Source organism: Mizuhopecten yessoensis, unplaced genomic scaffold (assembly GCF_002113885.1).
Source record: "Mizuhopecten yessoensis strain PY_sf001 unplaced genomic scaffold, ASM211388v2 scaffold1313, whole genome shotgun sequence".
NCBI lineage: Eukaryota > Metazoa > Mollusca > Bivalvia > Pectinida > Pectinidae > Mizuhopecten > Mizuhopecten yessoensis.
In genome coordinates, this window is record NW_018403984.1 from 750,521 (window position 1) to 768,123 (window position 17,603).

A 17,603-nucleotide genomic window follows, 5' to 3' on the forward strand; every position below is an offset into this window, starting at 1 on the left:
CCCATCCATGAGCGGGGGCATTTATGTCTTACAGACATTTTCTGGTTTAAAGTAAAACCTTCATATAATACCATAGCTTATATATATATGGCAAAACCCTATTTTAACCTATATACAGGGAGTAATGCCCATCATTTGTTATACAGTAAAACTTCCGTGAAAAGTCCATCTTTTATTTATAACAAACCTCAATGTGACACCTTCGTTTATATTCAGTATTGCTCCTTGTTTCATTGGCCTCTTTGTTTACTGCAAAACATTTCAGGTCCCGGTTTCCTTTTTTTGTGTTTTCTGGCATCATGGTTAACGCTGTCAGCAGTGGCATTGATGTCAAACTTTTGACAAAGGTGTCAGAGCTTTAACTCTTGTAGGAATGCTTTGAATGTCAGAAACTTCCTGTGGATACTTATAGTACTTACCATTTACCTACTCAAATTGTATTTTTACATGGATATCAAATTCAATATGGCTGCCAATGGCCATCTTGGATTTAAGCACCAAACAGGGTTTCTGTGCATAACCTTAAGAAAGGAATGCATTTATTTTCATGAAACTTCCTACAAATACTGATTGTACAATTTACCAAAAGTTCACCATACAAAGAATGGAAATATAACAAGGATGATTGAACTATCTGTCTTTGAAGCAAAACAATATCATGATTGGGTTCAAAATAAAACTAAACTTCATTGATGCTAGAACTTCTGCTTTTAATAATTTTCTGAATATCATTATCCGATTTAAAGTATTTGGAATTTTATTTGGATGTTTTTGAAGCTGTTTCTTCTCCACTGGTTCCAATGATTCATATAACAGAATGACTCACTCAGCTCAAACTGGTAGCTAACAGACCTGACTGGAAACAACTTTAGATTAATAATCAAAGGTCAAGGATGTGCCATTTGCTCTTTTGTGATAAGTACATGTGTACAGTTATGTAAGAGTTCTTAAGGAAAGTTTGTATCTGTTACAAAAGAATGGTTATTCTGTATAATGTGTATACAAAGAATAGTATGTTTATAACAAGATCATGTGTAGGAGCAATAAACAGTATACAATAAACCCCTGTTATATGTGCAGAGGAAGTTTGGCATTATAAAGGGGTTTGATGATAAATTGAAGGAAACATATTAACAAATTCTACAGAAAAGGACCATGAAATATGAAGGGAGGGACATTACACCAAGGTCTTGCTGTGTAGACCTATAAGTCCATTCTGAACTGATTTTTTTGTGTGAAAAATTAAGGCAAAATAAAGTGACCAGTAAAACAAATTAAACCAACATCATCACAGTTGAAACAGCATTAATACAGCTATACTTTGGCAGTCATTTAGTATATACCAACTAGAGGAAAGCCAACGATTCTAGTTACAACCATACGACAACTCATGTACAATATGACAATAAATATTAAAACAATTATCAATACTATGACAACTGTCAGTACGACTACCATTGGCAGTATTGCAGCCACCAACAATTTGACAACCAATTCATAATATAATTACATTTTCATGATATAATTACATTTTCATAATATTATTACACTTTCATAATATTATTGCATTTTCATAAAATAATTACATTTTCATAATATTATTACACTTCATAATATAATCACACTTCATAATATAATTACATTTTCATAATATTATTACACTTCATTATATTATTACACTTCATAATATAATTACATTTTCATAATGTCATTACATTTTCATGAGAAACTGATTTATAATATGACAACTATCAATACTATAACAACTCATCACCAATACAAGTAATTGATAATTTAACATTTCATAATTTGACAGCTTATACCCTTAACTAATCAACCTATTACAACCAGTTAACATGATGACAACCAGTTAACATGATAACAACCAATCAAAATGATGACAACCAGTTAACATGATGACAACCAGCTAACATGATGACAACCAGTTAACATGATGACAACCAATTCCCATCTTGACAACCAATCAAAATGATGACAACCAATTAACAAAAGAGAATTAGTTCAAAATATGACAACATCTTCAACCTATTCATGATGAGACAAAACTTTATAATTTAACAACTAATCAACAATATGACAGTATATTCATGATAAGACAACCTATTCATATTGTGACAAGGAGCAATAAAACATGCAATCAGTTCATACTTATGAGAATAAAATTTACAGTTCCATGTTAGTTTGACATGTTACATATATACCAACAGATGGGAGAGGTGTGGAATGAAGTAATTGCTGAGCTAAGTGAGGAACAGGTTCGACCTGTCACCCCTGACCTTGAAGCTATAGAGGCCATCTCCAGGGCGATTGAGGAGCGTGTACACATTGTGTCGGGCACACAGCAGGAACTGTTGGAGGCCCAGCAGAACCAGGATGTCCTCGATGAACAGGAGTTCTATGCTGAGGTGGGTACAAGGATCCAAGTGCAAATTCAACATGTTGATTCTTATCTTTTCATTTCCTTGTTTTTCCAATTTTATAATTAGTCAGTAAAATTTCTGGCAGATGTCAACCTAGTCATTTCTGTTAAAGGTTATCGTTTAAATTGAAATATTTTTTTTCTATGAAACTTGCATTTCTATCTTTCTCATACCAAGCAATATTTGATTACTTAAAGTAATACTTCACAACTATATTTGTGTTAATTTTGATAGGAAATTTGTGAACTAAACACACAATGTTTTAGGCCTCCTCTGCTACAAATTAAGAGGTATCAAAATTATCATAAATAAAGTTTCAAAATATTCATGAATAAGGGTAAGGAACTTATCATGGAAATTATCATGAGTAAGCTAGGGTATACAAATTATTATAATACTCCCTGCAATGAAGTTTGGGTGGTTAACTGCAAGTAGGGTGTCTGTCTGTACTTCCTAACTACGTATATTAGGGTGTATGTCTGTCCATCCTAACTACGCATATTAGGGTGTCTGTCTGTCCATCCTAACTATGTATATTAGGGTGTCTGTCTGTCCATCCTAACTACATATATTAGGGTGTCTGTCTGTCCATCCTAACTACGTATATTAGGGTGTCTATTTGTCCATCCTAACTATGTATATTAGGGTGTCTGTCTGTCCATCCTAACTACGTATATTAGGGTGTCTGTCTGTCCATCCTAACTACATATATACTGCAGACAGATGTTTGTCAACTGCACTGCTTTTTACCTTCAAAACAGAAATAAGGTGTTCATGAGGTAATTGTTTGCAAAACATTTTCTATTTTGACAATTTTCTTTGAATGATGTTCCTTAATTTTTGCTGATGTCATAAATAAAGGTGTCAAAATATCATGAATGAGGGTATCATTATTACACTAAATAAAAGTGACACACAGTTGAAATGAAAATGACATTTTAGCTCTACTGATAAATGACCTACCTGTGAACTGGTGTCAGTAAGGAATTCTAGAATATCGCTAAACAAATGAAATCCCCAAAATTATGTTACTTACTAAGTATTTCCATTGAATCTAACAGATCCGAGAGAACCACAGACAGAAAGAAAAGGCCATGAATGATTTCACAGACTTCGTCGCCAGAACATCTAACTTCGCTCTCTTGAAGGTCAGTATCCTGAGGTCAAGGTTAAACAAATGCTCAATTTATCTTTAAAAAAGAAACATCAACAGGTCTTACATAATTCTCATTTTTCTGCCAAAGTGAAAATATAACACTGTCTCTGTGTTACAAGGCAAGGTCCTATGATAAGTCAAGGTTATTGTCCAAGATTGACATACATTTTCATACAATTTATAACAAAGTCAGTGCCTGCTGAAAATCTAGAAATGTACATTCTTATCCTTGGGTGAGATAGATGGTATCAACTCCTAATTCATCACCACCGTTTTTTCTAGGTTAGTCCTGACTACTTCTGACAGCTAAATGTATCTACTTTCATCTGCAGATATTTCATATCTTTATATAAAAATGTAATGGATTTTGCTATGCAAAATGAATATATCATTTTTTTTAAAGAAATTATATTATAAAAACGTGTGTTGTATTGATTATAAGCTTGTGAAGTGTTTTTTTATGTACCAGTGTTTCCTGTGTCGGTTTGGATAACACCTTCCTTGGTATTTATGATATCATTTTTCATGAATCTGGAAAGTTACATGAATATCTTCCATTTTGGATGAGAATTTTGTAAAATTGACTTAATGTGAGTAAATGTATTGCAAGTTACTGTCTAGCGCTTTCCCGTACACTCTAGTACTTGTGACTCATGGCAAACATCTAAATGGGCCAGATCTCCTATACGCACCTTCTACCCACATAAATCCCAATGGTACACACCAGAAAAATACATGGAAGAATCTATTCTTACCCGACAGGGAAGTTGAAATTAAGAACAAAAAATGAGATGTAATTTGAATTAAAGTCCTGTTATGGTAACCTAATCGCATCCTCAAAGTCAACAGATCGCTGGCTACATACTTACCACTGCCTCTCAAGGGAGCCATGGGCTGCTCTGATGGAGCTTTTGACGTTAGAATACAGACTTTCTGTTTTGCGAGAGTGTTAAACTGTCTCTGGTCAAAAAATGTAATGTATTGATTGATGGTATATTAACTACTGTACTCGCTGTAAAAGTACCAGCTCTTCATCCATTATATATTAAATTTAGTTAGGACAATAATTTCATTTAACAAGCATCTGATGACAAACATACATTCACAATTGAATTTCTCTGACAATTGTTATAACCAGGGTTGTTCCAGTTAGGTTTTAAGGATTTTTTTAGAACAGCTTTACACCATTGAACATCACTGTATAGCTTATGTGTGACTTATATTACATGTTTGACCTTTGTACCTGGTAACATTGTATGCTTGACCTTTGTACCTGGTAACATTGTATGTTTGAACTTAATTTATACCTGGTAATGTTGTAGGTTTGACCTTAATACCTGGTAATGTTGTATGTTTGACCTTTGTATCTGGTAACGTTGTATGTTTGACCTTAATACCTGATCATGTTGTAGGTTTGACCTTTGTACCTGGTAATGTTGTATGTTTGACCTTTATACCTGGTAATGTTGTATGTTTGACCTTTGTATCTGGTAACTTTGTATGTTTGACCTTAATACCTGGTAATGTTGTAGGTTTGACCTTTGTACCTGGTAATGTTGTATGTTTGACCTTTATACCTGGTAATGTTGGATGTTTGACCTTTATACCTGGTAATGTTGTAGGTTTGACCTTTGTACCTGGTAACGTTGTAGGTTTGACCTTTATACCTTGTAATGTTGTATGTTTGACCTTTATACCTGGTAATATTGTATGTTTGACCTTTATACCTGGTAACGTTGTAGGTTTGACCTTTATACCTGGTAATGTTGTTTGTTTGACCTTTATAGCTGGTAATGTTGTATGTTTGACCTTTGTACCTGGTAATGTTGTATGCTTGACCTTTATACCTGGTAATGTTGTATGTTTGACATGTATCCTATTGTTTGTCAGGCTGCTGGAGACCGACAAGAACTGTCCATTGAAGCCTCAAGGCTACAGACAAAATACAAAGAAAGGTAAAAACACTTGCTTGAACTGATAACTTAGGGTAGAAACATTTTTTTCAATTCATTAAAAAAAAAGTAAGGTTTTTACCTATGGTAATTAATCTAAATCTCAAGAGAATATATTGTTTCTCTTACCATCCAATCACAAATTTTTGATCTGAATATTCAAAATAAAGTTTTGAATTCATTTTGTGGATATTTTCTTAAATGATGAACTTGAAGTGGAAAAGTTTCACGAAAATAAAAAAAAAACTTGCGCTGCATCTGGCAAAGTAGATATTTAATTTGGTAACCAATAATTGTGATTTTTTTTAATGGGATATGAATAAGCTACCATCCATAATTGTTTTAGTTTATGTCAGTTAATTACAATAGTTAATACAGTAAAAAGGCTGTTAATGAAAATTAATTCATCAAAAATTATAAGAATTAGATTTACAAAATTGCATTGATAAAACAGCACTAAATTTCTTCGGTTTATTTATTGACTTATTTATTTTATTCTCTTGAGGAAGGAGGGAGGGGGCTTATTTAGGAATTTCCAAAATCACTTATGTCTTGTGATTAATTTATTAAACAAATTTAAAGATACTATAATGGAAGTAAGTTCTCATAACATTAAATCAGATTATTAAAAAAAAAAATCACTTCTGTATATGAGGGATAATCAGTTGGTCAATAATAAGAGGTAATCAATTTTTTGGTTAAACATTAAGATCTTTTCAAATTGGAATGTCATTAAGTTACTGATCAATAGAATTCATTTGATGAGAGGTCAGTGATTTATTGGTCATTGAAACTCAGTTTATGGTGATATTTCATTAAAAGATCATTATAATTCAGTTTAGGGTGATAATTCATTAAAAGATCATTATGATTCAGTTTATGGTGATAATTCATTAAAAGATCATTATAATTCAGTTTATAAATGTTGATTCATTAATGGAATATTATAATTCAGTTTATGAACATTAATTCATTTATTGATTGATAAGTTTACAGTGGATAATTGAATTAAGCAATCATCAAAATTGGGTTTATGGGAATGATATAATGAAACATGCATGAAAACTGTTAGGAATAGGAAACTTGACAGTGTTAACCCCGCCCCTCCCTTCTTCTGTATAACAGTTCATTCAGTTGATTAGAGAGTTTCACTGGCTTGAAATACATGCATTGTGAGAAAGAAAAAAAAAGATTATTTAGATCTAAATTTTAAGGCAAAATATTCTTTTTTTTATTAATAACTGGAAAGGATTATTGAAAATTGTGCAGTATATGAACAATAAAAAGTTTGATAAATATGAACAATATATGAGTAAAATAGAGTATATCATAAATTGAATGGTTTAACGCTTAGTCTAACAATTGATGAAAAGTATGCTAAAAGGAACCAAATTCAATGATGTATTTCGTTGATTATCTAAGGTGAACAATCTATCCAACAATGAATATCAAATTGACAAAAATTAAGATAAGGAACTGCAAGGTAAATTAGGTAGCACATTGAATGATAAGCAAACAGAATTACCAAATGACTGATATTATTGCATTGTATTGGAAGTAAATGTATGGGTGATATATAGTTTTGTATTTAAATCGGTAAGGGGAGGGCTGTGTAAAGGAGTGATGGGAGGGGATGACCGAGACAAACCGCAGGGCGGTGCTAGGAGTAAAATGCTGGTTAGTGACAAAGGTTTTTGTAACCAAACTGGAGTATTGATCACGTAACATTGTTTGTTACAGCGAAACGTTCCACAGTACTGACCTGAAGGCACTCCACACCACCGTAAGTATACCAATCAGGGGGCTGACTCATCTGGTGTCACGTACCGCCACAGAATCTCAATAACATCAAAACACACAGCAACCCAATATCAACTCATATATAACACTCCATAACAGGTTATATTGTAACACAGTATCATTCATTAATATGTTATACTGTGACACAGTATAATTTATTAACAGGTTATATTGTAACACCGTACCATTCATAACAGGTTATATTGTAACACAGTATCATTCATTAATATGTTATACTGTAACACAGTATCATTCATTAATATGTTATACTGTAACACAGTATCATTCATTAACAGGTTATATTGTAACACAGGATCATTCATTAATATGTTATACTGTAACACAGTATCATTCATTAATAGGTTATACTGTAACACAGTATCATTCGTAACAGGTTATATTGTAACACAGTATCATTCATTAATATGTTATACTGTAACACAGTATCATTCATTAATATGTTATACTGTAACACATTATCATTCATTAATAGGTTATACTGTAACACAGTATCATTCATTAACAGGTTATATTGTAACACCGTATCATTCATAACAGGTTATATTGTAACACAGTATCATTCATTAATAAGTTATACTGTAACACAGTATCATTCATTAACAGGTTATACTGAAACACAGCATCATTCATTAATACGTTATACTGTAACACAGTATCATTCATTAACAGGTTATATTGTAGCACAGTATCATTCATTAACAGGTTATACTGTAACACAGTATCATTTATTAACAGGTTATATTGTAACACAGTATCATTCATTAATATGTTATACTGTAATACAGTATCATTCATTAACAGGTTATACTGTAACACTGTATCATTCATTAACAGGTTATACTGTGTTACAGTATCATTTATTTATAGGTTATGCTGTAACACAGTATCATTCATTAACAGGTTATATTGTAACACAGGATCATTCATTAATATGTTATACTGTAACACAGTATCATTCATTAATATGTTATACTGTAACACATTATCATTCATTAATAGGTTATACTGTAACACAGTATCATTCATTAACAGGTTATACTGTTACACAGTATCATTCATTAATATGTTATATTGTAACACCGTATCATTTATTAACAGGTTATACTGTAACACAGTATCATAACAGGGTATATTGTGACACAGGATCATTCATTAACAGGTTTTATTGTAACACAGTATCATTCATTAACAGGTTATACTGAAACACAGTATCATTCATTAATACGTTATACTGTAACACAGTATCATTCATTAACAGGTTATACTGTAACACAGTATCATAACAGGTTATACTGTAACACAGTATCATTCAATAACAGGAAATATTATCACACAGTAACATTCAGTAAAATATTATATTGTAACACACTAACACTCGATTACAGATTGATACACGATCACAGACATATTTTTATATTTAACATACATATTACATTATTATAGAAAGATTGAAATAACACAACACCACCATGTAATCTACCATACAGATATTTAACTGGAATTTATTGCATGTTTACTATCTGTTCTTTAAGTCCCATGGCACGTTAGGAACATGATGTTGTTACCTTGATGTAGTGATAGTTATGTGTACAACATTTTACCAATCATCTTGAACCTTTCAAATGTTATTTGCTGACCTATGACCTCTGAAGTTCATGAGAAGGTAATCAATACCTACACATTTTAACTAAATGTCATATACATTATTGTTTACTCCTTAACATAAGCAAGTTTTACCATAATGTTCAAAAGCAATCCTAAAACACGCACACAAATATCCCAATACAACTGTTTAATAAAGTTTAACATTTTGACAACCTTTGCAATACTAAACATGATAAAATCATTGACACAACTGTTGTAGATTTTAAGGTTGAAGTATGATAGATTTTTTATTTTGATTTGATAATAAAAAGACTATTTTGTTTTGTGTTCACATATACGGTTGTTGTGATTATCTCTAACCAGAGTCAAATTTACCGGTAAAAGACTACTCATTAAGAACAGCTGGAGTGATGTTGACTAAGATCAGCATAGGTTATGCATGAGCTTAGGGAATGTTAAGTTATATAAATGAAGGATGTGACCTTCCAACAGGTGAAGGGATGAGGGGGCGGGAGACTAAAGGATGATTAGTTAGGTGTTAATCTTTAAAAGACTACTCCTTGAGCACAAGTGAAGGGATTTTAACCAAATTTAGTTCCTGGTCCAAGGGGGTTCAATGCTGTATACGTGAATAGTGTGATCAATGTGGAGTAGAGCGGGACCAAATAGGGAATAGAAGTTAATCTTTAATCTTTAAAAGACGAACTCCCTTCAAAAACCCTTTAAAAGACTACTTATAAAGTACCAATAAAAGTGTTATTGATCAATTTGGTATGGAGCATCCCCGTTCCCTGAAAATTTAATGTTATAAGTGAAGGACCGGCCGTGTCACACATTGGAGCTGAAGGGATGGACCAAAAGTGCTTAACTGTGAAGTATAAATTGAATGGTGTTGGTGAAGGTATTTTAACCTCCCCTTTGGTATAGATGAGTCTCAATATCGGTAATGAACATGGACGAAATCTTTGAAAGACTAATCCTAAATTTTGGACGAAATGATATATTCCGCTTCTGTGTAAAGCACACCTGCGATGAAAAACATTAATTAGTGAATAAATCAAAGGCGTGGCTCTGCTTGAGAGAAGAGGGGCGGGACCCATTAGGTGCAAAACATTATTGACTTCTCTAGTTTTAATAGGCCTAATTTCCATCAGGCTGATTTTCACAGAACTTTATACAAAAAATCTTTCCTATGGTCTTGACCAATCGTTATTTATCTGACCAATCAACAATCATAGATGGTCGGTTGTCCTCTGATCGGATGTAGAAATGTAGTTCATTAAACTTTGAAAGATACATACTTAGCAAAGACATGAGGAGATAAGCTGAAAAAACTCCAGATTTCCTTGGCAGTCGATATTCAAGAAGTGTTGGTCACACAATACAAATGAAATAAGATGACACGAACGTTAATCTTAAAAAAGAAATCAAAAACGAAACTAAAACTCTTTTCCGAAAAACTAACACGTGAAAAAAATAAGTTGAAACGAAAGAGAGAAAAATAATGTTAGATTGCGATCCAGGAATAGTTAATCTTAAAATGAAAGCCATCTATATAAATAATTTACTGTTCTCTACCTAGCTGTTATGGTGATACCGTCTTGACAACAAACCGATACTAGTAACAATAACCTGTGAAAACTAGTCCTAGGTAATACTCTTGACTATAAACAACCCATCTCGGATTGTCAATTATATACTGCACGTGGTGTCTATGGCGCAAACATTAGTCATATTTCCATCAAAATTATTCATATTTCATTTCCTTTCAAAAGCTTCTGAAAGTTCTGAGAGCATAGACAGTCTTCGAAGTGAATGCCGTTCGAGTTGGTGTTGTTCCTTCTGATCAGCTCACAGAAATGATGTCACTAAGGTCCGCCAGTGTTATGGCCAGACTGTCCACAGTTCTCTGTTTCAATTGAAGCGGCAAAGGGACTTCCCATAAGCGCCACATAAATACAAGCGGTGTCAGGGGCACATTGATTTTTTCAGGATTTAGTGAAACAGAAATTCGATGTTTTTATGTATCTTAAGCACTTTATCCTGTCGGAGGTGTCTTGTGAGATATGCTATGTAGATTTATTCACTGAAAACTTCTAACACGGAAGTAACTGGTCTATTGGTCATATTTCAGAAAGGAATTAAGGTGTTATTTCCTTACAGATTTTTATCACCATTACTTTATGTGTGTTAAGGACAGAATTATTGACTCATCGAATTCTCTAGTAAACCAATGTAGGTCGATTGTCCTGTCTTCCCGATAAGCATTAAACACACAGACAAGTTAAAAACCTCCATGTGGTAAATGCTGTATGTCCTTACCGATATCATAGGATAATTCAGTTTGAGTTTAATCACCTAATATGTTTAAAAGATTTGCCTGAAGAGTCCCATGCATGGTGGTCGGATGTAAACTTAAAACAGACTACTTAGTTTTGCGCTAATTATAAAGATCGCACGGAAACTTTTGAAAGTATTCATATTTGTTCCCGATCATTACAACCTGTCATGTGCGTCTTAACAAATATATCTTGTTTAAGACGACGAATGTGTGATACGAATGCCTCTTGTTTTACAGAACAAGTCCATGAACTGTAAAATTACGATGCGCATGGTCTAAACTCCTTATTTGGTCTGATGTATTGAAATACAAAGTTGTACATTTCTGTATTGTAGACATTCAGTGGTCGCACTATTGCCGTTGACAGTACCTCAAACAGACTCACTGGTGGACCCCTGGGCAAATATGATCCCAAATCTGGAACGCTGCGAGAGAGGAAGTTCATCAAACAACTTTCTAATATCACTGCTAAATAATAAAGGTTTGTCGACATGAACCTTACACTGGCGTGATCCAATTTTTATCTTTGTCAGTTAAAGTATTTGTGTCGAAACATATTAAATCGTTTAAAAGAAAGACTGACAAAGAAACAAATAAAAAGTAAGCAATATGACCATGGATTTATTTCAGGATCACAAAGCCGCATGAATAAAAGATATACTGCTTGATGACAACAACAAAAAATGGAGGTAAACATTGTTTGCTTGATTTTTTGTATGTTACCAAGCAAATTTAAGTGTATATACTATAACTGAATATACACTTGTATTTCGATGCTAGTGTGTAAATAGAAGTATCGCTATACTTGTATTGTTTATTTCAGCTGCAGAGATCACGTGAGAATAGAGATAAGGAGACATGGAAGGCGTTGGTGTAAGGGTCATAGCATTCTCCTGATTCAGACACCACAGGCAAGAATTCTACAATAGTGACTAAGAGCCACAATCTGTTACATATCACATGGAAGCAGTTGGTCTACTTGGATTTATTCCCAAACATGCTGCTCACTTTCTGTTACAAACGTTTGTTCATTACGATGTAAGACGAGGAGACCTGTGTGATGGAGGAAAGCCTAGCAAAACACACCTCTGATGAGGATAAAAGTTCACTATGGACAAGAAGATGAAATGCACTGCAAGAACTGTTTTCTCACTTCGTATACTTAATTTTAAAAATATATGAACAGTTGTAATTTGTGTTTGAATAACTATTTTTTTACAGTTCTATTCTAACCAGTTACATATCTTATTGAATAAATCTTTAAAAAATCTTCAAACGTGTACTATGAACGAAAATAAAACTTGATATAATTTGTTATGAATTATATATAATTAATGCATTATAGTGCATGCACATCCCATTATATTGTTCCCGTGGAAAGACATGTCACCTGTATTCCATGAACTTCAACAGTATAATTCTGAAAACAACATACCTTCAACTAAAATTGTCAGAATTATTTCAAGCAATGTGGATATGAAATATTCCAAATCGTAGTAAGTATTTTAAACATGATTCGAAAATTGCTAATTGTTGGGATCTCTTAAAAATGAAATAAATATTTTCCCGGCATCGTTTCTAAATCATCGCAATAACATGGTAAAGCGTACGTTAGACTAACACCATAGCCATTAAAGACCTGAGTTGGTGTCATGTTTGAGAAATTGCTGAGAAAACAGAACGTCATACCTCAGATTTCCATATATCTTTTAGCTTTTATTTGTGTAAACTTACAGTCTTTCTACAATTCAAAAGTATTTGTGTTTTTTAATATTTATCATAGGAAACGGAGCTGAAAATATAACGGACGGAATTGACGTGAATCTAACTTAGATATGAATTTCTTTTAGCATGTGCAAACAACGATGTGTTCCGTCAACATTTTCTTTACATTATGACTAATGTAGAGTAAGCGAAAAGTGAGGCAGTAATGTTTTGTATTGAAAAGATTTTGCGATTTTCTTACCCGATAGCTTCACAGAATCGATGTTACGGATGTCAGAATGTGAATACAATAAGTACATGTTATAAAACAGTTTCATATAACTTTTATATTTGGATGTGAATGAGTTGGAAACGTTTATTTTTTATTATTTTAGGGAAACTAGTGAACACTCATTGTTGTACTTATACAGAATGACTTCTAAATGGAATCATATATCAAGGTTATATTGTTGACACGTTTCTGTTTCTAATTGATTTACCATCTGTGCAAAGTACAAACTGGCCGTAAACGTAGACTAAAACAATTGATCAGAATGCTTTGATTAATTGAAATCAAGAGATTCCGTTGATGCATTGTCACTAAGGATGAAGTAACATATTGTAAAGTATGATATAATGTATACTAATTGCAAATAAAATGTATGTATCGTACTTTCTACTTGTTACACTTTTAAAGTGGTCCACTTTAAAAGCAGAATTTAAATGTGACTTTTTTAAAGTTAATTGTATTAACACATATGGAAAAGGGTACGAGTATAATATGGTTGAAACACTTTTTATATATAAATCCGTTGCATTGCGTTGGCCAACTGTCTGATTTAACCCTTTCACCACTGTAGACCATAATGGACTCATCCAGATCAATGCATGGTAGAGTCTACTAAAGTTACATAGGGGTGAAAGGGTTTAGATGAACATAACAAACACGCAGGTGATTGCACCTTTTGAAATTTTGTAATGCAAACAAATGAATTATACGTTGCACAATTAAGCTTCAGAAAATTAAAATTATCTTGAAACACGCTTGTTTTGAAGTCTTTAAATAACCAGGCAAATTGTTCATACTATAATGTCATAGTATCTACCATTTTAATAGGATTGGACAGTAGCTACGGGACGATGTGGGATCACAGAACAAATACTATTTCTCCAATTCTTAGTTATTTTAAAAGAAAAGTAGCTGAAAGTCGTATTTCTTAAAATTTAGAAGTTAAGTACTCGCGCAAGGTATCCCACCATCACTTTTCTGATACTCGTTGATGGGAGAAACGGACAAATTGTGCAAAACTGTTTTCAGGTAAAGGATAGAAAAAAAGTCTGCAAATAAACAGGTGTAATGTCTTCTCTATCTGTCTGCTGATTATTATTATTTTGAAGGAGATTTGGCAGTTTGTTTTCTTATTCCTTTAAAAGAAATTTGATCCTTCTTTGCTAATATGATCGACTTCACGTAAGCAAATCGACATCGCTTGAGAATTTTGGAATAAAGCCGTTGATATTTTTCAAGCACAGTAAACATACTCTACAAATTATACTCGCGTATAAGTCGATTTGAAAAGAAATGTTCGCATTAGCAATATCGGGCTTGGATGCAGCTCAAGATTGTTATATAAATTGATGTACAGTTCAATCGGTGTACAAGCGTGTTTAAGTAATGTAAGTATGTGTTAAGGGTACACCTAGATCTATGAATGTGATACTGGTAGTTTCAATCCAGAACATTTCTATTCATCATTAACCACAAATGTGTTTCAGAAAACGTCTCTTTGTTAACAGAACCTGCACCAATATACCTGTTTTTATAGAATCTGATACGAAATTGATAATGTAATGATATTAGGCACGTACACATAACTATGATAATTAAGAAATCAAGAAATCATAAAGAAACAAAAAACATTAAACAAAACAGAAAAAATACTTTTGTACCAGTTTATTCTAACACCCAATCACCCATTTCTGTATTTATATACCATGTATCCTTTTTACAACAATAAGCACATCTGTGTGGTTTTAAGTAAAATGTTAGCCCTGATTAATCGTTACCTGACCATATTTAATACAATAACTGAATAAAACAAATGAATACCAATTCAAGATTAAAATTATATGCTGTTTGGTAAGAACAGACTTTGCACTTTGTCTCGGAAATATTTCTTGAAAATTGTCAAACATCACACTAATATCATGACATGTTATACCTATTAATTCTCCGCATATTCGTATATCATTATTTACACAATAACAGAATATATCCTGTTTCTTACTGAACTTGAGATGTATTATATATAGTACGTGTAAAATGTTGTATTTATAAGGTATCAAGCACACATTAATGACAATCAGCCTGCATGGTTGCGTAAATGTCGGTGTAAAATTTAAAATGATGATTCATAAACTGACGCGACGGCAAATAATCTCTTTACAAATCACATCCTTACTGATTTTTCTTGGCAATTTGGAATTACTGAAGGACTTATGTTTTTGTTTTTATTTCTTTTCAAAACATTAAGGATTGAAATTAACCTTCGTCTGTAACTGCAGATGAAGTTTGGCCCTGGATTAAGAGATCCGCCGCAATAATACGCAAGTGTTCTATTTTCTCATCAAAACAACAAAATGGCGAATGTCCCTGTCACCTAAAAACTATTATGATAGCACGCGCACATTGTCGAGGTGGAAATCACGTGCTCTACAGATAAATATATGTTTATATATAAACACGGTAACACACGGAGAGACTGGGGTCGGATTTGGCGGCTACAAATGAGGTAATTTGTGTTATTTGACTGGGGCCCCATTGATTGTTTTTGCTATGACGTAAAGTTGTGGTGTGAGCACTACGAGAGCCGATACATCTATCGCAGTCCGATGACTCATCCCAATCAGCCCGCCTTAATTTCAGCTACGTTCTTTGTTAGCTTAACACCAATATATAAAATCAATTATTAATCTACACAAAGCTTTAATTGACACAAGAAGAGATTATAATAATGTATTATAAATGCGATCCTCTTTATAAAATGAATTTTGCATTCAGATTGAAAATAAGAAAATTTTAAAAAGAAATGCTAAGGTTCTGGTTTGGGGCTACAAGGCTTTGGACGATCGTATTAATTTGATCCCCTCACTGTACTCTGATAACGAAGGAGAAATGCTGAGTTTAACAAACGCTCAAGCTTATTTTTCAGCTCTTGAATTTACGTTTTGAATAAATCATTACAGCAATAACGAAGGTATTTTCACCTAAGCGTCTGCTTTCGAAAAAAAGAATGCTGTCAAAAAACATCAAAATAACACTGTACTATGGAATTGACGTGTGTTTTTTTTGTCACCTGGCCCCCTTTTTATAAGAAATTGAAAAAAGCGTTGGCATTCTGGTGGTATAAAATGTATTTTTAATATATACTTTCGTCTTTATCCTAGAACCACGCTTCAAAGTAATACATCTAAAGCCGACATCAAAGAAGGATCAACGTAACTAGACATATACAGGAATGATCAGCAAATACGAGAGATTTTTTATAAATCATATTATCTGGTAATAGCATTGCATTTTTTCCCTTTCCAACAATTAAGTGCAAGCTTGCAGAAGTTAGGAAATAAGAAAGGCATAACCGTACTTGAGTGAGAATCAATAGCGATGCGTCATCAAACTCCTTGTATTCAACAGCTAGTATACAAACTGTTACGCTATCCCCAGGACGGGAGGGGGACACACATACTCTTCATATGTAATGCTATTAGATCACCGCGGAATGGTTAAATAATTTAACAAGAGCATTATGATTTTTAATTAAGGAGAAATTAAATGTATTTGTATGGCTAGTAGGATAGATAAGGCAACAGTCAGAAGCATAAACTATTAAACATTCTGTATTCAATCACCTACAAAGCTAGACTAGTATTTTCACAAATTGACCTGAAAGGTATTCCAAAGTAAATCCTTTCTTAAATATTTCTTGTGATAGGGAGCTGTAATTAATTTAAGGATAGTGACAAAAAAATACAATTACCTTATATTTATGGAATATGATACTTGCTTGTGTTTGAGGGGGTTTGATGTGAGGTTGAGAAACCGACTGTGTGTACATTATTTATATTCCCTCCAGTACCAAATTCACCTTCAACTCTTTCCAAAATTGAAACAAAACAAAATGATATTAATAAAGCACGTGCAATAAATACGTTTTATCCTCTTCAATAACTCATTTAAATATCACCATGTATTGCAATTATTTTTATTATACTTAAGAAACCAAGGAATTTGTATTGCCCATTCATCCTCTTGTGGGGACTATAGACATATTTATGTATCATTTTTTTTTTTTATAATCTAAAAAGGAAAATTATGAACTTTTCTGTTTTATATATGATTCATGTGGTGGTTACATATATAAATAAACTTAAGTAAGGTAAATATCATTTTTTGTTGTTTACTTTTGAGCTTCATAAATGATTTCTAGAATTTTAACTTAATCTATGATTTCTTCAAACACAAATGTCTTGATAATTAACCTTGTGTTCCAAGAATTTTGATTTTTGTGTTGATTTTCTGGATA

General features: G+C 32.7%; 1 protein-coding gene across 1 annotated transcript in view; it reads left to right on the plus strand.

The window, feature by feature from the left end:
- LOC110459474 (cilia- and flagella-associated protein 69-like) overlaps nucleotides 1–14,062 on the plus strand; it is a 28,438-nt gene extending 14,376 nt beyond the window's left edge. Inside the window, exons 18-23 of the mRNA XM_021511758.1 lie at nucleotides 2,229–2,426; nucleotides 3,503–3,589; nucleotides 5,488–5,552; nucleotides 7,290–7,332; nucleotides 11,652–11,797; nucleotides 12,140–14,062. Of these exons, the coding sequence (XP_021367433.1) occupies nucleotides 2,229–2,426; nucleotides 3,503–3,589; nucleotides 5,488–5,552; nucleotides 7,290–7,332; nucleotides 11,652–11,792 (534 nt within the window). The 3' untranslated portion in view covers nucleotides 11,793–11,797; nucleotides 12,140–14,062. The remainder of the gene's footprint in view (nucleotides 1–2,228; nucleotides 2,427–3,502; nucleotides 3,590–5,487; nucleotides 5,553–7,289; nucleotides 7,333–11,651; nucleotides 11,798–12,139) is intronic.
- The last annotated feature ends 3,541 nt before the right edge of the window (nucleotides 14,063–17,603 follow it).